A 26,283-nucleotide genomic window follows, 5' to 3' on the forward strand; every position below is an offset into this window, starting at 1 on the left:
GAAAACGCCCTTCAGCCCCATGTTCCTGTAATCAACAGGCTGTGCAGGCAAATGACCTGCTTAGCACCCAGCTAGTCAGTTCTGCGTGCTCATATCCAAGTTGCAATATGTCAAACCACATGTTAAATTTTATAAACTTTGGCAGAAAAGCAAGCTTCTGGTCTTTTCAAAGTCAGGCCCACTGAAATGCTCATTAAAATATGCTGGTAACCAAAAAGGATGCTTCAGCATAGTACTCCTATCTCCTTTAGCCCTAGCAACAGATTAAAAAAGCCAATTTTGTCACTGCTATTTGTGCCACCTAAAATCCATAAATTGCTTTAAGTCACTTCAAAACTTGAATGGTATGAAGTTAAAAAACCAAACCTTAAAGAAAAAGCAGAAGAATGCATAATGTTGTGCCCTTAAAGCAAAGGGGGGCACTACAGCCACACAAATGTAAGAAATACAAATATAAATGTGACGTATAAATGTAACAGCAGATACCCACGAGGTAACGTTTCACTTAAATTAATCACTCGCTACCTGATCATAAAAATATTCCATGACAGAATTGAAATAATTAGAGGTAAAAAAACATAAATGAGTTGTCTTTATATCACAAAGTGATCATTAGACAAACTCTGTTTTAATGAAAAAGGCAGGCAAATCAAACCAACCAACCAACACAGCAGCAGTAAATCCCTAAAATCAGCATGAAATAATTAACCCAGAATTTGATTTTACTGACTTAGGAAAGGAACAGTCTTTGAATTAATGTTTTTTTTTTTTTTAAAGGGAGGTTTAAAAAGACAGAAGATTGCACATATTCAACTTTGCACCATAAAAAGGTCAGTGCCTTATTTCTTTATTTTGCCACGCAGCTCTTGGAGCTCAGCTGAACTGTAGCTGAGGGCTAAGCTCTTTGAAAAAGGAGGAGGCTTTGTACTCATAATGCTGCAGCAGTTCTTGCAGGAACAATAAAAACCTGAATAAGATTTCCTGGTGTTCCTGCACTTGAAGGTAGCAGTTTGCTTTGCACAGTTTGGGTGTCCAGAAATTTGGAATTCTTGGGATTTATTATTCCACTGCAACCATCCAAGATTTTCTCCACTGTCACATGGATTAATAGCTAAACCCAAAACCATCCAATAATACCTACATGAGCATCTCAGCATGCTTAGTCAGAGTGAAAACAGAAAGAGAGGACAAAGGTAATAAAAGACAAAGCTAAGAAAATCTAATACACTTTAAGCATAGGAAGGTTCTGTGAATGCTGTGCAACTAAATATTCTTATATCTTGTTTTAGTTTGTTGATTCAGTTAAACAGTCTTTCCCTTACATATTTTTCAGCTTCTGTTTTTAGCCAAAGTACTTAGAGAAAGTACTGCTGAAGGGGATTGTCTTGTATTCCTGGGCTACATTCAGCCCAGATAAGGATCCTATCAAAAAGAAAAGGATGACACAGAAGAGAGGGGAAAAGGGGAAAAAAAAGCATAAGTAAAACTTTTGTAAATACAAGCTTCAAAGAAAAGGAAGGAAAAATGTGAGGAAGAGGAAGGAAAGAGAAAGCTTTTCACATGTGACTGCTCTAAATAAATTATGTCTGCTGCTCAAGGACACAGACCACAGAAAAATTTTTCATCTTCATGACTAAACAATATTTTATAATAAAAGCTTTTCTGAAGATTCCAATAAAACTAGAGCACGGCTTTATTTCCCACAGAACATAGCTTTATTTCCCACTTCTACCAGCCTGCATTGGAAGGGATGCAACGAAAGATGTAGTCCCCATCCCCAGGGCAATGAAAGTCCGAAATTTTGAATCTAAACTTATATAGTCCCCAACAGGTATGAGATAATACAAGAAAAATAAACCCACATGTGTCTGTAGCAATGTGAGTATGAACAGAGGTCTCCTGTAATTCCAGCTAGGAAATGTGGCAATGTTCCCCAGGTGCTCTTTGCAAACCTATGCTGAAGGTTATCAAGGGCCAGTTCACAGAGCTCATGATTCCATAATTCACTTAAAGGCAAAATCCAGGTGCAATCACACTGGCAACTCAAATTGTTTGTGATGCTAGGTGGATCCTGTGTGTATCAAATGGGGGAGTCCTCACGCAGAGGCAGCGAGGGAACGGCTGGGTGGGAGCTCTGACAGGAGGCACGAGCAGCAGACAGAAACAGCAGCCACATGCAGCAGCCAAGCACAGACATCTGTCGGGGCTGTGCCAGCACCAGAGCCAACGCTGTGTTCCACTGGCACCTCTAATGCTGCAGGACAGGCTTTCACATCACAACTCTCACGGAAAACGAAAAGGCAAAAGTGAAAAGAATTTAATGTTGTCACATATTTCTCCAAGGCAAACCAGACTAGAGTCAGAAGAACAACAAAAAAGCCCTCTCCTTAAAAATCCTTCTACTCTTCCTGATTTATCCTGCAGAGGATTCATAATCCTGCGACTGATGAAACCATAGCATGTTACCTTGGTAACTGTAACTCAAATTCAGTCTTTAGAATACACTCAAAGGTCAGACTGCATGAAAAGTTAAGGCTAAGGAAGGTATAATTCACATTGAAAGGCAGAGTACAGCAAAAAAAAGTGCTCCAGTATCTCCAATTACAAAGATTCCAAACAACAAATATAAACAAGTTTGAAAAAAGAGAGTAAGATCACACAATGCCATAGTCACTGAGACTGCAAATATCAATCTACTTTAGGAAACTCTGAATATATGTTACAACAATATCTAAATTTATATGAAAATGCTATTGCATCAAAATATTGTCATAATATTTTCTATCATCTAAAATGAACAGATGTGCATTTTTTGAAAGGTCTTTCATTGCTATATGCTACAAAAAACCAGTCAGGTTCACTAAATAAGCAAAAATTTAATCTCATACTTCAAGGCTTATTTGTTATTATTTTGTTCAAAACTCTGCATTCTTTTTCTTACAAAAGCAGCCCAATTTCTCTGAGTATCAACTAAAGCAGTTTCAGACTTAAAGATCAACCTGTGCCATATATTTGCAGTATTAATGAAATACATTATGCTCAAATATGCTCAAATTATGTATAATATATAAGCAAGATGTGGCAAGCTTTTCATTTATGTCACGTTTGTGAATTTTAAGTAGTGCAAAAGTCTGTTATTTTAGAAATGTATCTATGGGCGTACACAGTGTGATTTTGTATCTAGGAAAATGCTGTGAACTCATAATCAGGCTTCAAGTTTAAAATGAAGCAGAATTAAAGCCAAATTTGTAACTGTAAACTTGGAATCTCAACCTCTGTGTAGTTGCTTCACAGTGCAGCCTTAGGGTTTCACGTTAAATTTCAGAGAGGGAGATGCAGAGAAAAACAAACATCTACACCCACACTCTCATAGAGAAGTCAAGCATGAAAAATTCTGGCCCCAAAGTTTTGAAAATCATTAGGGAACCAACTTTGGCACACACCTGGAAAGCTCTTCGGAAAGCTCCATCTTTCAAGTTAGTCCTATAAAAGAAAGCAATTTTAAAACGTCTCCATCTCTATGTGACCTTGAAAGTCCTATAAACTGTCCAAGGCATTCCTAAAACGATGTCTTACTCAAAAAGGACATGAAAACACAGCAGTTTGCCCCACAGATCTCTGCAGCTCTCATGCGAGGGAGTGTTAGAGAACTTTCAGGACAGCTCAACAAAAGCACTGCTCTCACTGAAGGACACCTGTACTTATTCAAGAGAAATAGGGATGGCTCTGAAATGAAGAAAAAAGCAAGGATTTATTCCAGCATCATAGCAGTTGGATATTTTTTGTGTCTTTGGCCCACCAGCTCCAGAAGACAACCTCTCAGCTGGATGAAGCTCATCTAAAATTTTCTAACCATCACTATTATCATTATTGCTAAGCAAGAGCTACCTTTCATTCTACTTGATGACTTGATGGCTGCCTTATTACAGTACTTTAAATGATGCAACTTTGCTTTTTCCTTTTTTGTTTTTGGCTTGTGACCTAAAAGTTGTAACCAATATTTCATTTGCCTGTGCTGGTTAAATCCATAACACGGCGTATAGCAGAGGAGATACTCAGGGGGTTGAAGAGAGCGAAGGAAATTAGGAAAAAGTCTGTAAAAGTCTGTAAAAGGCCCACCATCTAAGGATTCTCCCAAGTTCAAAACTACACCTACCTAGCTGTTGAATATTTGTACTTTCTCTGAGGAAGGCGGGAAAGGTGTAGAAAGCTGTGTTGATATTTTTCACCTGCAAGCCTTCACTAGAGAGCAGAGATTATATCACCCTCCTGTCTAACATTACATGCCTGGTAGACAGAAACTTAGAGAACCAAACAGATAAGGAATAAGCTGCTCTCTGAACAAATCACACAAAATCAAGTCCAACACATCTTGCACTGAAAACAAGGATGCCAGGACTCCAGCATAAACCTCTCACACTGGTAAAATGCAGATGTTACAGCTGCATTAAAAATCAATACTACAACCAGAATTCACAGATCTCACCAGTACTACACAAATGACATAAAACTTTAAAAGTGATTTTAATTCTTGTTGTGTAAGAAATAAATTACAAGTGAGTACTGATAACTTTAAAAGTCTTTATATAAAATGATGTAATTAAATTCCGTGGAGAACATGTAAGGGAAGACACAGGATAAAATGCACAATGAAAAAAAAGAAAATTGAAACTATACAAAACTGTACAAAATAAAGCAGTTGTGTTGGTTTGTTGTTTTGTATGGGGAGTTGATTTATTTAGCCAAAGAGTGGCACAAAGGTTGGCTCTGATGTCCTTCCATTAGGACTACTACCACCATCACTAAGGATCTGTTTCATTTATTGCAACACACTTTCAGACTAGAAAATCCCATTAGACTTATTAAGCAGATATAATCTATGCATCAAGAATGCAAACATGAATCATAGGAGAAGATCAGAAGAAGATCAGAAGATGAGAAGGAGAAGATCAGAAGGTGACAAGGACCCTTGTCACAAAATTTTCTTTACATCATCCCACTGAATTATTCCATTTGACCTTTTGACACAGGCTGACAGGTATATCCAGGTAAACATGAATTTTATCAAATCAGAAAATAAAACTCAGTATATCACCTCAGAAAAGCAGAAGCATTTGCAGGAGAATGACACTGATTCAGAATGTTCACCTTTCCTTACAAATTTTCTATGGGGTAAGACACAGTCCAATTTTTTTTTTCCTCAAAATACTACACGCAAGTAAAATCTAGAGTAAATTAAATTACATCAGCCTACAAAAAGAAAAGACTGTAGTTTCAAAAGGTTTACACTCTAGCACAAACAACTGCACATGGCAAGCAGTCTGAGCACACATTAAAGCTGTACTTTGATAAATAACCTCCCACAAATGTGTAAACCTTGCCATTAGCACTCTCATCAAAGATACTATGGAGTCTTCTCTAGATGACTTTTCTGTAGCTGTGCAAATTTTTCTTTACTCTTGTCAATGACTAAAAAAAAAAAAATTAGGGGAGGTTGCTTACCGCCTGTATGCAACACCTTGCAATCTTCTGCTGAAGGCTCATTTTCACCCTCTTTGATGTTGCTGATGTTGTCCTTTTCAAGCAGCCTGTCCACCATGGCAATAAGGCAGTTCAAACTCTTTGCCACGTTGGCCCAGACCCTGTCCTGAAAAGACCAGAATTATCACTGCATGTTACTGCAGAAAAAAAACCAAAAAGGGACAATAGTAAGTTATTCATGATGTTAGCATACGACTGCTCCTCTCATCCTTCAGCCTATTACCAACCTGAGCCTTTTTCATGGAGATTCTCTTGCAGCGTAAATGAACCCAAACTTTTATGGTTTTAGACACTGTGCACAAGCGCTTCAAACTCGACATAATGCAGACAAAGTTTCAGGTCTAATAGCAAGGAACTGAGCAGCTTGTCTATTTAAATGATACCTTAAGAGTACAGACACACTCAAAGCTTGACAAATGAAACCTTGTGTGGGCCAGTTTTGTCACAGTGTTTAATAACCTCTTTTTGATAATTTAACATATCCTGTATTTTATCACATCAGTTACTCTGCTGAAGAAAATGTTAATTCAAGGACTAAAATGAGAAACTTGCTGTCATGGCATATTTATTAGCTAACACAATTTCAGTTTTGTTCCTCACCTCTCACACAAACTGCAACCATCACACTTAACTGAGTTTACAATAGGAGAATTAGGGAAGTAATAGAGAGGTACAAAAAGTTCTGTACAAGCAGAGAGGAAAAGAAATCATGTGGAGCATAAGAAAGAGCTGTTATGGATCAGAGATATAGGGAGGGTCCTTCAGGTGCTGGATGCTGCAGAAATCAAAGCTTTTGCACCTACTTTTGCAGCACTGAATAAGAAGGAAGAAACCAAGCCATACAAGTAATGAGGCTGTTCACAAGACAAGCAATCAGACTAAAACCAAACCATAACAAACCCACAGAAACCACCCTTCCCTCTCCAAGTATATGTTTCAATGCTGAGTCATTCTGAAAGTATTGCAGAGCAACCAGAGTTTGCTTGAGGGTTAAAAATGGGAATTTAACATCACTGCTTTGTTTTGTATTTTACAGAGCCAGAAGCATTATGTATTTGTCAGGTCTTCAGGCAGAAAAATGAAGTTGCAAAAATACCAAGAGAGAAGGTTAAAGAAAACTGAGAACTCAGAGAAATAGCATAGTTCCGTTTAAATGGCAACCCTTGGATTTTGAGTGGAGGCAAATCTAGAGCCACTGCTAAGGCAAACATTTAAATCTAATGTCGCTTTTCAACTATATGCCTCGCTTCAGCCTGACTAGAGGGATCTTATCTTATGCCCTGCTCCCTCCTCCTGAGGACACAAAAGACTGAGGGCAGGTATAGATTCCTTCAAAAGTTTCCTCCTCTATGCACTTCAAGCAATCCTGAAAAAACATTTACAATATGTGTGAAACTACTGATTTTTACCGCCCACAAGCATAATTCTGGGGAGAAGGATTCTATGAAGAATCCTCCAGAGTATAAGGGAGCTTCAGAGCTTTCAGTCACTGAAGTTGCTGAGGAATATGCAAGTGAGGTTGCTCAGAGAAGTTGGAGCAATCTAATTTCCCTTTTCTTTTGTGTGATGGGGGAACTTAATTCCTGCACAAAAAAAGCATTAAGCTCTTAAAGAGCATCTGGAGTTATTGCACAAGCAACACAAATATGAGCCCTTGTTTCACATCGGAAAGAGCACTTTTTTCAAACCAACTATTAACCCAGCATTGAGATGATTTCTATACAATATTCCCACAAACGTTCCCTGAGGGTTTAGAAGCGAAATTCATAAACATCTGTTGACAGAAAGCTCACTCTTATTATCATGTATCTGGCTTTTTTATATACAAGCAACTGAGAGGGAGCAAGGGCCTGTTTCACAGCCCCTTTTCTCCACACAGGAGGCTCCTGGGATTGTGGGCAGATAGAAAATGTAGAGGCATCTATTTATCATTCATTGAGATGTTATTCTGTCTGCACCAAAGGCAGTCACGTTTATCTAAGAAGGCTGTTGAAATTCTGCAGTTTGGCAGGAACAATTTTCAAGTAAAACTGCAGTTTCCCATCACTGAAAATCAAGTGGCTTCTATGATTCTCCATGAGAAGAAATTAATCCGTTTCTTTGTTGGAGAATTTTGCTCAGACATGGCTTGAAGGAAAAAAGGCCATGAAAATATACAGCTGATTGAAAAGTAAAAGGCAGCTGTAAACAGCAAAGTTCTCAGGCTTGTTTTTAATAACAAGTAAATACCTTGTCCTTGGGTAGTGATGGGAAAGCAGTGACAAACATGGAGGCCTTGAGAACAGTTAATAACAGGATGAGAAACACAAGTTTTGGTCTCAATAACAAACCACAGGTATTGAAAACAAGAGGAGGGGTTGCTGTGTAATCTGTAGCCAATGATGAGCTCGGGTTTTGCAATATGTATGAACTTAATTAACACGGTTATAAAAATGTGCATGTTAGATCAATAAATTGGAGTTCGATGCTGATCAATTAAGATGGGCCGTCTCACTTCACTTCGTCACTTCTTATTGTCATCTTTTACTACTTCCAGAATATTTTCCTGTAGCCTAGCACTGACCTTTCATCTTCTTAAGCAGATGAAAAGATGGAAAGGCAGGCCTTGGCATCAGTGAAAGCTGGGCACCTCTCCTAGGACAATTAAAAATGAGCCTGTAAAATAATTCTCTTTCATTCATCCAACTGAAAAAATTGTAATTAAGTTCCATCTGATCAGAAAGTATCATTAAAAACTAAGACACCTTCCTCATTTCAGAGAGCAGGAATGGACACTCCTTTCTGTCACTGCACCTGACTGGATGTCTTCCTTCTAAACACTGCCAGCCAGTGGAGTCCCAGAGGCTGTTTCTGTTTTTAAAGGATTCTCAGCCTTTCCGAATTCACCACAGAGCTCCTCAGTCACTTCTTGTCCCTCCATACACACCACTTCAGCTGTGTGCTTTGCTTGTGCCATGTATGGCACAGCATCTGCACGTCCAAGCACTCTGAAGATGCTGTGTCGCCTTCATTTCAGTGGATATTCAGATAATTCCTTAAGGCCTTTTTGAGCTCTGCTCAGAGATTAACACCCTCGTGGGCTGCTTCAAGGGTCAGCTTAAAGAGTTGTTTAAGGATGTAGATTTCAGGCAAAACTAAAGTTCCAACTGCAAAATGTAACACTAGTACTTATAATAGTACTTATAACACTTAGTACTGATAATAGTGAGGAAAAAACCTACAACAGCAAAGGAGGATAGAGCATTGTGCATACAAAGCAACATATATTAAAGTTTTTCCCTTTATAGTTGTGTTTCACAGTGGATTAAGTGTTTTTTCAAATTTTACATGCCTTTATTCTTTCTCTTTCCATCGTGCTAATCACAATTTGATTATTAAAACTCATATCACCTCTACTGACAGAAATAACTGAAAAGTTTAACCATTCAAATCCAGAAAAAATCACAAAATTTCTCCAAAATTTATACTGTCTCAAGTTTGACAATGACTCTGACTCAGCTCAATTCAGAAAACAGTGAAAGATACATTTAATTTGAATCAAGATTACTAATTCAGCAGAAAAAAATGAATGCTGTTTAAAATGACCCACTTATGCAGTTTAATAGGTGAGGACCAAGCACCTGGCGGCTTTTAGTTATGAATTACAGCAAAGCTATCTTCTCTTCAGAGATGCTGAACTGCAGTACTAAATTAAAATGCAGCTTTCACAAATGCCACTTTTTCCAGTGCAAAATTTATCTCTTTTACAAAAACTATTGTGTTATTTATATCTCTAAATGTTTCAACAGCTAAAAACAAACATTTTGGCTTTAGTTCAAGCAAAGAGCACCATTCCAGCCCCTCAGGTTGTTGAGAAAACAAGAAAAAGTGAATTAAAGGCTCTAAAACTGGAGGACAAATGAAATAATGAGTTATTTATTGTTTAAATCTCACGAATACTTAATGCATGGGGCTGGAAATAATTGCCTTTCTTCTAGAAGAAATATATTCTTCTTCCTTTATTTTTGGTGTGGAAAAAATTACAGGTTAGGTGGAATACCATAGCTCACACAAGTTATTAATTATTTACAATAGAGATGAATATGCTGACATCCTTTACGTCTATGAGAATACAGTGATGAACTCAAAGCATGAGCCTGGACTGAATAAAAATAGCTTGAGTACGTATGAAATAAAGTAACAGACCTATTAAAGAAGACATCCACCAAAATAATTGATTTATAACATTTCAGCCATATAAATAATACATATCTTTGAAAGATATGCTAAGAATGTTAAAATCCAAACACTGTATTTAATTCTTTTACAGAACCTCAGACAGTTTCTAAGAACAGAGTCTAGGGGCAATGGGCTGAGGGTTAATTCAGTGTATTTAAAATGATTATAGCCTGAGGGCTGGAGAGGGGTGTTGCAGGGGGTGGGGAAGAAAAAAACCATTTCCCTGTGAACAGCATATACTGTTCCAGTCCTTAAATCTGCCCAACTAGCAAAACCAACCCAAGTAAGAACAAAGACTATTCTTGTGTCTGGGCAAGAATACACTCAACACCTTCACTGTTCTATGCACAACTAGGCAGTCTCAGAGCAGCACACTGTACTTAGGCAAAGCCTTGCAATTTAGCTTCAAAATCTGCATATCTGCGATGCATCTGAGAAGCACAATTTTACAGTTTTGCACCCCTTTGCCCCCTGCAACGGCATGTGACAAGGACACTGAGGGCCTGAGGTGGCTTATGCTAATTTGTAGGGTTTCACTGGCCAAGGGTTTCTGTCCACTTACCCACTCCTCCTCATCATACTCAGAATGATGGGGTATGGAGTCCTGCCTTTTGACGTGAGCAAGATGGTCCTGGTGCTGTGCATCAGCCCCTTCCTCTGCACTGCTCCTGGGCACAGCTGGTTTCTTGAGCACACAGCCAGGCCGGGCCGTGTACAGCGCTAGAAGGGCACTTCTCACCAGCTGGTCCTTGAACGTGTGCACAAATAACTCCGTCTAGGGAAAAAACCAAACCAATGGAAAGGTTAGAGCAAAGAATGTGGTATGGCAGCAAAGCTGTGTAACACTGAATTATCCTTAGGCAGAGCGGCTATTTGTTTCAGGCCTGCCTGGGAGGCAGAAAACAAAGTAGGCCAACAAATAATGAGGAAAATTTCAAGAGTTTTAGAGATCACATTCTACAATCCCAGTGTTCTAAGCATTAACACAGGAGCACATTATCTGTCAGAGATCACAATCTTTTCACATTTTATTTGAATTCCAAATTTCACCTCAGAGGCAAGCCTCAACAAGAACCACTTCCAAGAGTAACCAACCACAGCACAATGATTTCTGAATAAGTGTAACATAAAACACAATTAACCAGTTCAATAATCTCTCTAAATAAAACCCACCACTCTACAATGCTGAAATAGCAGTATCTGCAAAAGCAGTATTTCCACAGATAAATTTTACTACTGGTAGGTGTCAACCCAGATATCATGGTAGGTGACACCTGATTTCAAGCTTGATTTTTTTGTATATTTTAAAGAAAGGAAACTCTGAAGTTGTCTTCTCGGGTCTTCTGAAGATGCTATTCAATCTCTGCATCATTTTTCTATGTTGACTGTTACAGCTGGCATTTTACCGTATTTTTTAAATCCTTCAACCTCCCTGCATTATTCATCTCCCTTCCACCTCAACAAGGAAAGTATGCCTTTGTGCAGACAATCTTAATTAAACAGGGATGTGGGAAGGTATGTAGATAAGAGTCAGAGGATCCAGCCTCAACCAGCAGGAAATGCCAAAAATGAGGGCTGCCCAGCCAAGCTCTCTTCAGCCCTTATGTGCTGCTTATGCAAAAACTGGAGGGAAAAGTAGCCAAAAAAACCCCAAAACAAACAAGTGCCAAGTGCCAGCACCTCCCTGGAACTCCTGAGAAGATTCCTGGAAGTCTTTTCTCCCAGTTTCTGCATTTCTTATCCTATCCCTTTCTTCATGCTACCTGTTCCTCTTTTGCACCCACTCCTACTCAACTTCTTTTTCTTGCCTTCCTGTCTCAAGACCCTCTCAAAAGTTTACAGATATTTAAGACAGAAAGGCTCTAAAAAATTAACGGTTTTCTTAAGGCTCCAGCTGCTAGGTGAGGTACTTAAATGAGAAGTTTCTGCCTTTCCCATTTTCATTATGTTTACCAAAAAAATGCTTTCTGAATTGTTTCACATGGACGGGCTGAAAATTTTACTCCAAATAAATCTCTACAGTTCTAAAAATAAGAATTGCAGGCACATCTAAGAAAAATTATTGATTTTTTAAAACCAAAATCAGACCTGACTTGGGATTCTTTAGACTTGGCAACGCTACTCATCTCCCTGGCGATATTACCAGACCCATTCCTTCTCCTCATTACCAACTTGGTGCCTGAGGGAAAGGCCATTTTTTAACAGTTTTCTCAGGACTGTCTCCTCGTTGTCCTGAATTGCTCTGCAGGACAATTGCAGTTTTCTACATTTCCAACCCAGATGGTGCATGCCTGGAGAATGACTTAGTCTCTGGGGAATAGTGCTATCACACCCCACCATTCTTTGCCTTACCATGGCACAATGAGATTTGAGGGGTTGTGTGGTAACAGCAAAGCTCCTCTTCAACACTTCTACAGTTCCATAGCAAGAGAGTTGAAACTCCATTACTTGTCTACCCTTAAAAACAGCAATATCATGGTTTTGCTGAGGTTTAATATCTACCTTCCCCACAATGTCTGTTTGAGAAAATTTCACGTTTCTGGTTCAGAATAACGCTCAAAAAAACTTTACATTTCAAAAAATTAGGAGAATTGGATAGCTTGATGTAAATAATGCCCACTAGGACTGCAAAGTTTAAGTAATATAATTGAATAGAAATATTTTATAGGGAAATTTAGTTTTTAAAAGAAAATCAGTACAGAAGTGTGACTCCATTTTTCATGCAGCAACTCAAATAATTCTGTAATTAAATTCCATTCAGAGATCCCATTGGTTTTACAGCAGTCTATGTTTTAACTTCACTTTTTAACAGCTCAGTACAGCTAAATTTGCAGAACATCACTATTTATGAAACTGCACTGAAATCACAAAACCAGTCTATACAAAGAAATAAAAACTCTGCAAATTCTTTCAGATACTCTACTAAAGAGTATTTCTGCAAACAAAGATAGGCATAGCTGGAAAATTAATTTATCAAGCCTGCTGCAAGCTGCAAATGCTGATACACTTGTCGATAGCTAAAGGCTTCCTTAATCAACTAACAAAAAGGGATGATAAAAGGTTAGTCTCAGGAAAACACTACAGGAAACTGTAAATTATATATGGAGATGCTTAACAGGAGAAAATAAGCTCCTTTTAAGAAGCAGCAGTGGAATTATTTGATTTAATTTTCCACTTTCAATCCATGCAGCCAGTCCTTCCATTTCCAACATGAACACTTTAATGTAATTCACATTATTGATAATTCAGATTTACTCACTGCTACCTAATAATTATAGAAAGAATTCTTATATATACCAAGTGATATGTTTTTTAATAAACTTGCAGAATTTAATCACCAGGCAAATAATTTTTATGGCTTCAAACAGATGTTTACTTTCTAAATATCTATCCAGTTAAAACATCAGAGCATTTATTTTTTACATACAAAAAGTGCAGGAAAGATGGAATAGCAAAGCACTACATATGCCTCAGGAGCACAAGCAGATATCATGTCATTATACTCAGCAGAGCATGTGCTACTCTGTGTTAAATGCAAGCAGGAACACTCTGGTAGTCTTGGTTCTCCAGTACTGTACCAGACTATACAGACAGAATATTTCAAGACAGCAATATAAGGCTTTGAATTAACCATGAGGGATCTAATTTCAGTATTGTGTGGGTTCACTGAGTTTAGGGCTTTGAAATTGTATTTCTCTTTCCTGAAGCTGTTTCTTGGTCTCTCTTCCCCATCTCTCCTCCCCTCTTTACAAGCAGCTGTCCCAGCACACTTGCTTCCTCAGCAATCCACCCTATTTCTCTATTGTCCACCTTTTCCTAGGAGTGCATTTGGTAATAGACAGGGAAGCAGGTATTGAACCACTCCTGCTGCAGTTGTTCAGACAACTGGATTTGTCTCTTCCAAGCAAAAGGTGGAGGCTAGACAGACATCCAAGGAGTACATGGGGTGAGACTCCTTCTTCTGGGAACCTGAGCTCATGCACTAACAGCAATTTAATCCTGGTCCTGAAAAGCTGATATGAACACACTCAACTAAGCCACCAGCTATAAATGTAAAATACCTAAGGCTTTAGCAAACTGAATGAATTGTCTTTTTTGTCCCCTTTTTATAGCCAGAGTCTCTAGCGAGCCATGGTTCAAGCAGTACTTTAGTACCATGGCTCCTGCCTCTGAAATCATCCCCTCCTCCTGTCCAGAGGCCAATGGCAGAGAAAATGCACATTGCTCAGCAACCACCCCTTGGATCTTCAGAACAAACCCTTCTTTGCCTGATTGGCTTTGCCTGTGCATACAGATTTCTTTGAACTAACCTCTAACAGAGCAGCTTCACTCTTCTATGCACAGCTAAAAATGCCCTCCTGCATCCAGAGGTACACCATAATCACTACAGTCCCCCTCCTTAAATTCCTCTGTTTCATTTCCAGGCTGAATTCTGCCTTCTTCCATCACCCCTGACGCTCAGAGCGACTCCACATTCTCAGAGCGAGTGTGGATTCACACATCTGCCGCTGAGAGCGATGTTCCTCTCCCTAGTGCTCTTCTGGAATGCCTTCCCAGCAAGTGGCCAAGCTCAATATCAATATTTGAAACCCTCCTATGGCACGAGGAGCTGCTGGGGTAATGGTGCTCAACAGACCAACAGGGCTGTCACTTCCCAATAGCTGAAGATGCATGGAAATGGTTACTGATCGTGTTATTGAGCCATACTGGGATCATACTGCTGAAGGGATGGCCCGTGGAGAAATGGGAAACTCTTCACAAGCTCTCGGGTCACAGGGTTCATATTGTTATTCATATAAGGGCTCATATTTTTATAGGGTAACATATGCTGGGAAGCACTACAGGCTTCAGCTAATCTCCATTATCAGTCTGTGAGACCAGCGGCGAACATTATCTTCTCTAATTTAGAACTAAAGGAACTAAAATGAGGAAGAGGTTACAGCTACAGACAGATATAATAGGAAAAAGAGAAATAAACTTTGAGATCTCCTAGAGCAAATTTCCCAGCTTCTCCTTCCAGGCTGCATCACCATTTCTGATCATGCTGTTATTCTAAACCTTATACACCAACCTGGCTTGAACTACCTCCCATAACCAGCAGCTTGAAATATCATAGAAAGAGAATGAAAAAAAAAGACTTCTCATACTACAAAATTATTTATAATTGTTGATATTTTCATAAACTCCACTATGTAGCCACTAGAGGATGAAGAAGCTACATGAAATTAAATTAATTACACTTTTTAATAAAGCAATCTTTATAGATTTCATTAATTTTCTATACGGAAGGCCTACAGAAATGCTAAATAACATTATTTTTCTAATAACAACATTTTGATGCTTATTTTAGCTGAGTTTATTTAACATTTCCTGATGCTGTGAAAGTCAAATGATGCAGAAACCCCCCCCCCCCTTCCTCCCCAGCAGTTAGAGAGACTTGGTTACTCCATTTTCCATTGCAGTGAGGATTTGAATCTTACTTTTTCTGAAAGCATCTTTAAAGAGTTCTTCAAGCTGTCTGGAGAACGCTGGCTTGCAGAACTGAGCAGCAGGTCTGCATGGCTTGATATGAGAGGCTGCAGATGACTGATGTTGCTGAGAACTTCTTTTGCCTTGGCTGTGTTTTCAGGTGAATAGTAAATACACTGGTATCCAGTGCTGTGATAACAGAGAGTCACATCATGTCAAATTCATTTCTGCCATTAACAGCAATGCTTATGGTGCTAAAAATCTTACCACTACTTTTGCAAAAAAAAAAAAAGCCAGATGCCTGAACTTCACAGACACCACTGATCCTGCATTTAAGGGTAAAAACAAACCTTTCCTCGAACAGTAAAAGCATAAACGGCATGAAACAGCCCACCACCACATGCTCCAAGTAATACAGTGCAAAATTCCTTTGAGTGGGTGATCTGAACATAAACCCCCATGTTTTTATGTGTTTCTTTTAAACACTGTAATTCTAGAGACAGAAAATATTTGACAAAGTCAGGTAATAATATCAAAGAGCATAAGGCTCCTTATTCTTCCAACTGAGCTCCCCAAAAGAGAATTGACTGCCTCACCGAGTCTTTCCAAGTGGGCCATTAAGGTTGAATTGATCAGTGGCCCACACTGTGTTTTGATTGGCCTCAATGATGTCCAGGAAGAGACGATAAACAGAGTTATCTCCAATAAAGAACAGGCATCTGATTTGCAAGAAGAGACCCAGCAATGGGTGCGGAAGTGAATTACTTCAAAACCACACAAATGCACACTGCAAACTTCCTACTGTCCACTGTTCAAACTACTGCAATTATTTTGCAGGACTTCTCCTATCCCTCTTTCTTCTTTTCCTCCCTACAAATTATGCAATATCCTCTTACACCACTGTTCTCAAACACCACTTCAGACAGCATGCACACACCCACTGGCTCTTGCCTGCAGCCCACAGCTCCTCACCTGAACCTCTGGTACGTAACCCTTCCTTTTATAAAGCCCTGGTTTAGTCTTTCAGAGAAACTAACCAAAATCTTCTGCAGCTTCAGATTAAAACAGGAAAAAAAGAACCCAAGCCCCTCCTGGCACATCACCAATGCCAGAGGAATGTACATGCTACTCCCAGCTGGTACTGTTTGTATCTCCCTTCTCTCCTTTTTGTCTGAAGTATTTCAGTCCCTTCAGCCATTTCACCACTTTCTTTCTTTCTTAATTTGGCATACCAAGACCAAATACTGACACTTGTTCAATCCTCTGAACTTTATGCATTCGCTTTCATTTCAGTCTTTGTCCAGATCTCTTCCCTACCCCCAGTTCCCCTTTGTGCCTTTTATTGAGTGAATTCTAGTTCCTTCTCTTTAGTTTTCTACAAATTAGAAACTAAATCTTGATCAGTCCCTTCCAATTCAGCATTTTCTATGATTCTGGCAAATAAGGATAGCTTCAAGCAGTTTTAAAATGAAGGCTCTTGCTTACATATTTTGCTGAGGTATACTCTCAATACCCAATTCTAATTTTCTATTCCCCAATATCCATTCTATTTTTCTGTCTTTCACCAATGTCTTCATTCCTAGATACAATTCTTTGTAGAAGCAATCAGGATTAATGGCATATAGCTGCCATTACTACCAGCCACATCTAAATTACGACGCATCTCCAACTTACATGAGCTACTCATGTCTACTAGACCCATGTCTAGTAGAAGTCATAATTCTGAGTATTTCAGCAAAGTGAATAATATAAACTGTCCCTCCTAATGAATTAGGAAAAACAAGCAAACCTCTGTCCCTCTGAGTAATCAAGAAACTGCCACAGTTCTGCCTTTGAGGTGGAGAGCCTGTTAGTGAGATGACTTCCAGAGTCAGATCTGGCACTACATCCACTGGAACCCTCAAGCAGCAGGCTCAGTGGATAGGGCAGGGACAAAGAGCAACAGTCTATGTTAATTGCAGTGAAGACATAGTCTTAAAAGTCTTGACACTTCTCTAATTCCCCATCAGGCTTTTCCCTCCCTTTATCAAAAAGTCCTTTTTGCAGGCTGAATCTGGCTAATGCTGTTATCAAGTTCACTCCTTTCTGGGATTTCCCTCAGTCTTTAAATCCTAGATAGTTTTCACTGATCTCCCACAGCTCTAGGCTTCACTGAATATTGCAGCAGAAAAGCTACAGACACCACTTGTAAGAAAGAGGGCAGTGACACCAAAGGTGTGGGCAGTTCTCATTGCAATTAAGTAAATCATAGCTTTTAAGTAAAGGAATTAGTGAAGAGAGAATGACTCTTCAGAATGAAGTGCACTACCAGACTGGTAATTATTTGGACAATTTAAACATTTTCAGAACCCTAGAAAGCACGACACAACTTCAAATATTTAGTTCCTCTCATAATTTGAGAGCAACTTTCTCAATCCCCCTAGAAGAATGTGTAATTATTTTTCAGAAACAACACGTTTGAAGTTTCTAACTGTTGTGTTCACACTGCTGCATGTATGACTAGCTGAGGTTTTCTCTGGCCTTAGCCTTCACAAACAGATATTCCCACTCACAAGTAAGCGACATTCCCTCCTCTGCAGCTACTTTTAAAGCTTACTGCTGCATGCAGCTCTGGTATGTAAGCACTGTTAGGCAGAAGAGAAACTTTTCACAGGTGTCCTAAGGCACAAACTGCATGAAACTTCTGCATTAGGGTAAAGGCCGCATGGGTAGGTCCAGTGCAGAATAGCAGCAGCATAATGAAAACATACCTCTCATATGTAAATTATGACTCAGGTACCTTTTGAAAACTGTATTATAATGCTTTCTGGGAAAAGTTTGAAAGCTTTCACTAAGCATATAAAACCACACTTGACCATTTCCATATATTGGCGCCATCATTAACCATAACCACATGACTGTCAGCGGTCATTTCAGTCCTAAACTTGCTTTATGGACATTCTTCAGATCACATACCAGAAACTTTTCACTTAAAAGAAAAGCCTTTCTTGCTCTCATTTCAGGTCCTATTTTTTTTTTATAATGTGCCTTTTATAAAAATTGGATATGACATTCCTGATGGTAATAAATGAGAGAAGAATTGCAAAGCCACTGCATTTTTGTAAATATTATTATACAGGACTTTCCCTTTGTGTCTGCACAAAGATTGATATTCTGTGTAATAGAAAAGACGCCAGAACTATCTTCACATACACATTTTCCACATTCTTCTGCTTGATAAACTTTCACAAAACATATGTCTCAGTCTTGTTTTTGTTTTGCAACTGCAAATGCTACCAGATAACTGTTTCTCTTTGTCTGCAAATTCCACAAGTCTAAGACTGCGCAAGAAATATATTGCAATATGCTGACACTGTTGAATATTTTGATAAACTGCTCTAATAATCAGACTGAAGGTCAAAAACACGCAAGGCAATTCTGTCACATCTAGACAGCTGCTAGGATTGGCTGAGAACTAGTCTCTTCCCACGTCCTGCATTAGGTCTTCAGCTCAGTTAGCCTAGAGAAAACGGCTGCTGAATCTGCATTTTTCCTGTTCGTTCTGTATTCTGACTGATATCGCAAGGTGTCACTTCTTCCTTCAACAAAATCTTCAGAAAATCTAGCCCCATCATAAAACAGGAAATTCAAATTGCAGAAGGTGCCCCGGGGGACACAAGGTGTCCTCAAAACACCTTTATCCAGCAAAATAAACAGGTGCATGCAAAGTAGCACTGTTGTCGCCAGAGTGAAATAAATTTGTCCATTATAAGATTGAGAATGTAGTAAGAAATGGTTCATTTTCTGAAAGGTGAGCACTGTGAGAACTGTAATGCTACTTTATATCATATAACTTTAAAGGATTATGTCTATTATATTATTTATATCTAGCGGCTTCAGTTATAAATTTTTATGATAAAAACCCACAAATCACTATTGCAACTGCATTAATCAGATAGTAAAGGAGAAAATACTTTAAGAAGTGTCTTCAGACATTTTCTTCAACAGAAAACATGTACTTTCTAGGCCCTCATATGATGGGGATGAGGCTGCCCATACCAGTTTGCTGACAGCAGAATATTAACACCGAGTTTCTCGATGCGTCTTATGTGATCAACATGATGTACGTGTTTCATTGGCAGGTTTCAGCATCAGAGGTGGTCAGGGAAATGAAAGCTTTTTGAAGATTTAACAGGGTTTTTATACTGTGTAGGGCAAGCAAGACCCCCTCAATAATACAGCTTTCAAAGCAACTAGATCTGCTGGGTTTTGTTTGATGTTAATATTAATGCCAGCTCCTATTCAACCTAGAAGTCAACAGAAGAATTGAATAATTTCCCTTTTATTCTCTATGATATTTTATCCATGAAACTTTTTTGAGCATTGACTATAATGGAATTAATTTGCTGTGGACTGTCATGGTAATTTAGATCAGAGCACTCCCTCCCTGCTTTCCCTTTGGAATGCTGTAACACTGCAGTTGGCACCATCAGCTGGAGCACTGAGCAGTCACAACTCCTGAAAAAATCTGAACAGCCACAGCAACAAACACAAATACATCCAATTCTTAGGAAAAGATGTGACTAACACTTTGGCGCATGTTCAACAGTGAACAAAGCATTTGAGCTCCACAATAAACTGAAACCTTTATTTTTGATTAGTCTTATTTTGGCTTTCTGAAGAATAAGAGTAGTTTGTTTTTTCACAGCGTACTAAAAATACTTCTACCTTAGCATACACCCAGGCCTGTCAGAAATAAAGCTGCTACCTTAAGTTACAATTTCTGTATTTAAAAATTGTCTACAGATACATTCCTCTTAGCACAAGAATTGCCAAAGAGATCGCTCATTCTGAACAGCAGGTTTTCAAGTACTGATATACCTCCAGCTTCCTAAAATACAAGGAAAAAAAATCATAATTTTGAACCATTAAGGTTGCAGAGGACCTCCAAGATCATCGAGTCCAACCTTTGACAGAACAACCCCCATATCAACTAAACCGCAGCACCGAGTGCCGAGTCCTGCCTTTTCTTGAGCACTTCCAGGGATGATGACTCCACCACAAGTCCCAATGCACAAAAACCCTTTACATGAAGAAATCCTCCCAACCTGAACACCCTGCAGCACAGCTTGAGGTAATTTCCTGTGTTTACTCAAAATTGGTCTTAACACAAGAAGTAGAGCGTGTTTCAATTTTCATCAAAGCAGGGGAAAAAAGGGGAATATTTTATGAATGCAGTGTTCAATCCTACCAGATTTTAATCTTCCATTCATTCAGCAGGATAAACTGTTTTGTTATTCAGTGAGCTTATAGCATTTTAATGCAACCTTAATGGTATTTTCCCAGCTGCTGGAAAGAATACTTACTTTCGTCTTTCAGCCTCAAATTTACTCAGCAGTTTCCGGAGACCACCATTCTTAAATCCTTGGAAATGTGCTGCTGGGGCTCCCACAGTGATAACATCATACAGAGCATCTGGAATGGGAACAGAGGAACACAGACATCTGAATGCTTCTATCCCTAAATCATGGAAACACTATGACATCTATTCCACAAAAAGTAAGGACAAGTCTATATAATTTCCAGGGAATAATTGATAATCCATGTCCCAAGAAGGCCCAAGAGCTAATCAATCTTTCTATACAGCCACTGCACACTTTAAAAAGTTCATTTGATTTATGGCTATATGTAAATTATGTGCCACTGAGTAGAAGAATATTCCAGCTCTGCAGTTTACAAAGCTGACAAGTAAATTGGCCCATTGCGTATTCCACTCTATTGCCCCTTTCATTATTTAACTTGTAGTCATGTTCAAGCATTTTAGAGTCAAAAGAGACCATTTTGATGGAATAGTCTGACTGAATAATAGAGACTACTGAATCACAGCTAATAATTCCTGCATCAAGCTTGTCTCTTGGTTGAGTGAAGGCATCTCTTTGTTTAGGCATCTAATCTTGATTAAAAGATTTCAAATGACAACAAACTCACTGCATTCCCAGAGAAGTCAATTAGGCTAGTAAAAATCCCTATTCCTTTTCTAGCTTCAATTTGTTCGGATGTAATGCTACTGTACTTTCAGATATAATGGTGTTTAATGCTGAATTGGTGAGCCCTGCTCTAGGATATACACTTCTTATATATGTTTATAAACACAAAGTCAGTTGAGAAGCTACCAGAATAGGAAATAAATCATACTAATGAAATGCTTGCTGAGAAAACAATCTGTTGTCTCTTTCTGTATATACCTGGTGCCTTATGACATAGGGGATGAATTCTTTTTGTGGATATATGCTTACAGAACTGGAGGTGAAACATCATTTTTCAAAGAGCTCGTGATTGATTCTCAGGGTGGAGATGAAGATTTAATTACATCCCACACCACATAACTATTTTTTTCTAAGTTTAAAAATTTACATTTACAGTAAGTACCTGTTTTGTACCTGAACTTACTGGAGGTACAAAAGTGCAGTTCCGAATGCCTCATCTTTAAAATGCATTTCTAAAGGAAACGTTACAGGATGTTTTTTGAGAACTGTTTTATTCCTCAAAGAAGTTTCCCATGTAAATTAAAATCTAGACCTCTCCTAAAATAGAACTTGCATTGTGATGATAAATATGCCCAGAAGCATGAGCACTGTACAAATGATTCACAGTTAATGAACTATGCCTTACTTCCTGAGCTGAATCTCAGAACACATTTGCTCAAATTGATTTGAGCTCTAATGAGTTGGTGACTCTTCAATATCCACTTAAAAGGAGAAGTGACATAATTTCATTTGCCTAAGGTGAGCCTCAAGGTTCTTAAATAGCCCATTCTTTTAGGTCTTTATACAGATTATCACTAATACATATTCTTCAGCTATTAGGACTCCACTGATACTTGACAATAAGGAGGAGGAGGAGGCAGTCAGTGTCTTAAACTGGCCAGATGCAAAACAAAAACCACTTCAGTTCACCAAATCTATTTAAAACAAGCACATATTGCAAACAGAAACAAAAGCAAAGCTATGTCAATATACAGATTTAAGTTCTCTAGTATGATGAACAGAGCACAATGTGGGGTTTATCAAATGGATAAGGATACCATTGACCCATAGGAAAACAGTATTTTTCCTCAAAGCTACTCCTACTGAAAGCTTAAGCACACTTTCTCTTCCATTTCAGTACTCAATGACAACCCAAACAAAAGTTCAGGAAAAGCAAACCTATTATTATACATGTCAAACACAAAAAAACCCACATACCAATGTGTATATGCAATAGATGGGATAAAAACCTATCTTGCATTCCCAAAATTAAGATATCTGATAGTGTAAGGGCTAATGACACCTCCATGGATCATTAGCTTGTTTAAATGCCACCTCCATGAATTTTTATTCTTCCCCTTCCAGTATCATTCTCCTGGTTATATTCCAGGTGTCCTTTGATATATGCCAAGCAAAGCATGAGCTGAGAAAGACCAACTTCATATCGAAGTGCTGCCTATTCCAGATCAATTAGCAATTGCTGCAAACTGCTTAGCCTGCATATATCTAATACAAGACACAGGGAAGAACATCAGTTAACTAACAGAGGCAGAGTTTTATAATTTGAAGATCCAAATTTGGAAGACAACTAGAACAATTCTAACATTTATCTCTTCCTGTACTCTTTTTGATTATCAATTAATGATGTGTGCAAAGCAAAATGGTTTTGGAGAAGAAGGGAGAAAATTCATTAAAAAGCAAAACAAAACTCCAGTACTGTAAAAGTTGTGGGTGCTTAAGTAAGTCACAGATTTCACTCAAATTCTCTTTTTATTTAGCAAATAGAACAGTGTCCTGTTCACAAAGAGGTTTTGTTGAAAAGACAACGTTAAGCTTCTGGCCCCCATTACAAACCTAAAAATCCTTTTCAGTTAATTAATTAACTTGAAAACATTAAATTAAAATCTGTGTTATCACATTATGTCACTATAAATCCCCATCTTGTTGAAATATTTGGAGGCACAGTTTTTTAGTAAAACAAATAACAAAATATTGAACCAACAAGTATCTAACAGATAATTGGAAGCCCCTGTGTCCCAATTTAGAAGTGGATGTATACTCACACAGTACAAAACAGGAAATTTACCACTGTTTTTATTTCCTGTTTTACAATCTTAGATGCAGAGTGTATTAATAAGGCAAAAACCGTATCAGAATGTAATTTCTGTGTTTGTAGTTACAGCAAATTTATCAGATCTCAATTGATCAACAAATTATTCACTGTGCCATTTGGTCATATATATGTATCAATATGATCTTTGATCTGTAAAGGAAGCTGCTAAAATCATATGCAAGTGGCAACAACAGAATTCTGTGTTAAAAAGAACCACAGACCATGTTAGAGAAAGTTATCCCCCTTTCCAGGAGATGTTGGAAGTTTGCAGTATTTTCACTCAACACTGAGCCAAAATAGCACATATTCTCCATTTACTTATTTGCTTGAAGTGTCATAGGAACAACATGAGCACATTCTTGGAATCTGTTTTTAGAAAAGAACTTGGAAGAAATTTAGTTAACCAGCCCCTAGTTTTCCAAGATGTGCAGTAATTGTCCACAACTTGTGGCATCAGAAGACGAGGCAGGGAAATTCCTTGCAGAGCTTTGACTTTGGATGTGATTTCTAGATTTCAGTGAAACTGTGTTTCAAAGCACACTTAGTCATACTTGGGGAATTTCTTTACCTTTCAATCGAGGACTATGCACATGCATTCTTTGCAGATGAAGATTTATTGGGATGAATTCTAGTGTTTTTTCTCCTTTGCTACAGCTTGATTTAAAGGAAGAACCTGAAAAACAAAAGTTTAAAGAATCATTGTCTTAACCACCCAGATGTTTTTGTATTCCTTTTAAAGGGAGACAATACTTGTATGTGAGGAGTTGTCTTTAATTTACCTTCAATGGATAATTATATATTAGGAGATGAAATGTTCACTGAGTCTCAGCATGTATCCATACTGGAAGCAGCAAAGCAGCATTTAATTCACAGAGCAATCTAACTGTTTTATTCTGGGAGACAGATACTCTTCCCTGCTGTCTGAAATCAGTCTGTAGTCTGCTGGAGACAATGCAGCAGTTAATGTGCATTGTGTATATTCTGTGCTAAAACTGCAAGGTTACAGAGCTATGATGGCACTGCATTTTTCCAAGTAAGATTATTTTCTTTGAAGAAAAGTATTGTATTGAATAGGCTATGCGTTCTTCCTAGAAAGGTCAAATAAAGAAACACAAACTATCTTAAGAAAAGCTATATATTTGTTCAGAGGAGGCATGATGCCTTGGAAAAACAAAACAAAACAAATTAATATGGCTGTATATTTCCAAAACATTAGAATTTGAGTAGTTTTTTGGTAGCGTAAAGAAAAATAATTAAAGTCCGACAGCATTAAAATATAATTTACCTGAACACATTTAATACAGAATCTGTATAAAATAAAAGGGTGTAGATTAGGAAAGAGAGGTGGCCTTGTCTTCTAACTCAGGCAGCCCAACGTTCACCTAGGCCACTTTTCCAACATTCTATCATTTCGCCAACTATTAATTACTAGAACTAAAATTCCTCTCACTCAGATGGAATTTTTAAATAAGTTTTGCCAAGGTTCAGCCTTTTTTTGAAGCAAACACATAAAAAGATAAAGAAAATATTTTAAATTGTTTTTTGCTTGCCCAATCAAGACTTGCTAGTGTTTATCTGTTGAAACTGCCACAGGACTGAGCACTGAGCCTCCCAATATAAACCACTCTGCCAGAGGGCACCAACGATGCTCCAGACCAGCCAAGCATGCTCAGGCTGCTCCCTAAGTTAGGAACTTTAAATTATAATTTAATACAGATGAAGAGCACAGCCAGGAGTCAAAATTTTAGATTAGACAGGAAATCCCATGATGCAGATTGAAACAAACAAATAATTTTCAAAGTTCCACTCCCTCCCAATATCACCAAATCTGTGCTTTAGAGTTACCTGAAATTACTGGGCTTTTTGTTTCCTAACACTTATATCTTCCTGGTATATTTCCTTACAATAAAATGCTTTACATTCTCTCAAATTCTCCCATAACTGAGGATAAAAGTGTTTGCCAAAACAACTCAAATCTGAAATAGTTTTAACTTTCTTAAACATCCATTTTCAATAAATATGCTGGTAAACCAAAATTGCTTTCTAACACTAATGTGGCTTCCTCATACTTCCACAGCAATCTCTCAACTTCAAAAAGAAATTAGGTGGTCTCCTAACAGCCTTCTCCACTAAATTCCCAAATAGTTTGGTTGAGTTCAAGTGGGTATCACTCAAAAAGCCCAACGTGAGATTATTGTGCTGGGGAAGCATGAGCATATTTTGGAGAAATTTTATTTGCAGGTGCCATCTGCCCTTCTGAACAATTCAACACAAACTCAGGCGATGTTTTAGGATGAAGAAAGACACCTGCACTGGCTACACTGAACAGCAAAATGGTTTTTGGCATGCCTTGAAATATGTTGACCTGAAAAGTCTGAATTAAAATTGTACTCACATCCCTAATCTTAGCAATTTCTACTTCATAAGTACTTGAATTTCAACGTGCTCCCAACGTAACTATTTGTTCAACTACAGTATTAAATCAAATCTATGTCTGGCTCGCTTTTCTGATCTTGTATACAATCTTGTATTAGACTGCTTTGTTTTCTGATTAATGTCCCTTTCTCTTTTACATGTGCTGATTTGCTCCTCCCGGATGACCTCAGTTTCCCAGGACCACATTATTTCTCTCAAGACCCAATTAAGATGGGTCCTTTAACATTATAAACCCTTTAGAAAGCCACTTTGCACAACACAGGTCTTGCAGGGTTTATGTTTAAGAGATTATATTGTCTGTTTTTTAAAATCTCAAAATGTCCCCTCAATATCTTCCTGAATGTTATAATTATTACATTGGATCTGTCATTATCTGTATTTATTGGCTTGTTTACGACACTTTATGGAGCGCTTTCAAGATTAATTAGGCAAAGATTGAAAATACATATAGATACTATTTAAAACAGAATCAGGAAGTGCCATACTGGGCTAGACAGTAGA

At 38.1% G+C, this 26,283-nt stretch overlaps 1 protein-coding gene across 1 annotated transcript in view; it reads right to left on the minus strand.

Moving 5' to 3' along the window:
* The window catches only part of LOC128946150 (inositol polyphosphate 4-phosphatase type II-like), a gene marked incomplete at its 5' end in the record, with an annotated part of 97,396 nt that overhangs the window by 39,814 nt on the left and 31,299 nt on the right, over positions 1-26,283 (minus strand). Inside the window, 5 exons of the mRNA XM_054290070.1 lie at positions 5,503-5,647; positions 10,322-10,534; positions 15,240-15,417; positions 20,574-20,682; positions 23,915-24,019. Coding sequence (XP_054146045.1) covers positions 5,503-5,647; positions 10,322-10,534; positions 15,240-15,417; positions 20,574-20,682; positions 23,915-24,019 — 750 coding nt within the window. The remainder of the gene's footprint in view (positions 1-5,502; positions 5,648-10,321; positions 10,535-15,239; positions 15,418-20,573; positions 20,683-23,914; positions 24,020-26,283) is intronic.

The sequence above is a fragment of the Melozone crissalis genome, unplaced genomic scaffold (genome assembly GCF_028551555.1).
Source record: "Melozone crissalis strain CALT ecotype California unplaced genomic scaffold, PUWL_Pcris_2 ptg000076l_1, whole genome shotgun sequence".
Classification (NCBI taxonomy): Eukaryota; Metazoa; Chordata; class Aves; order Passeriformes; family Passerellidae; genus Melozone; species Melozone crissalis.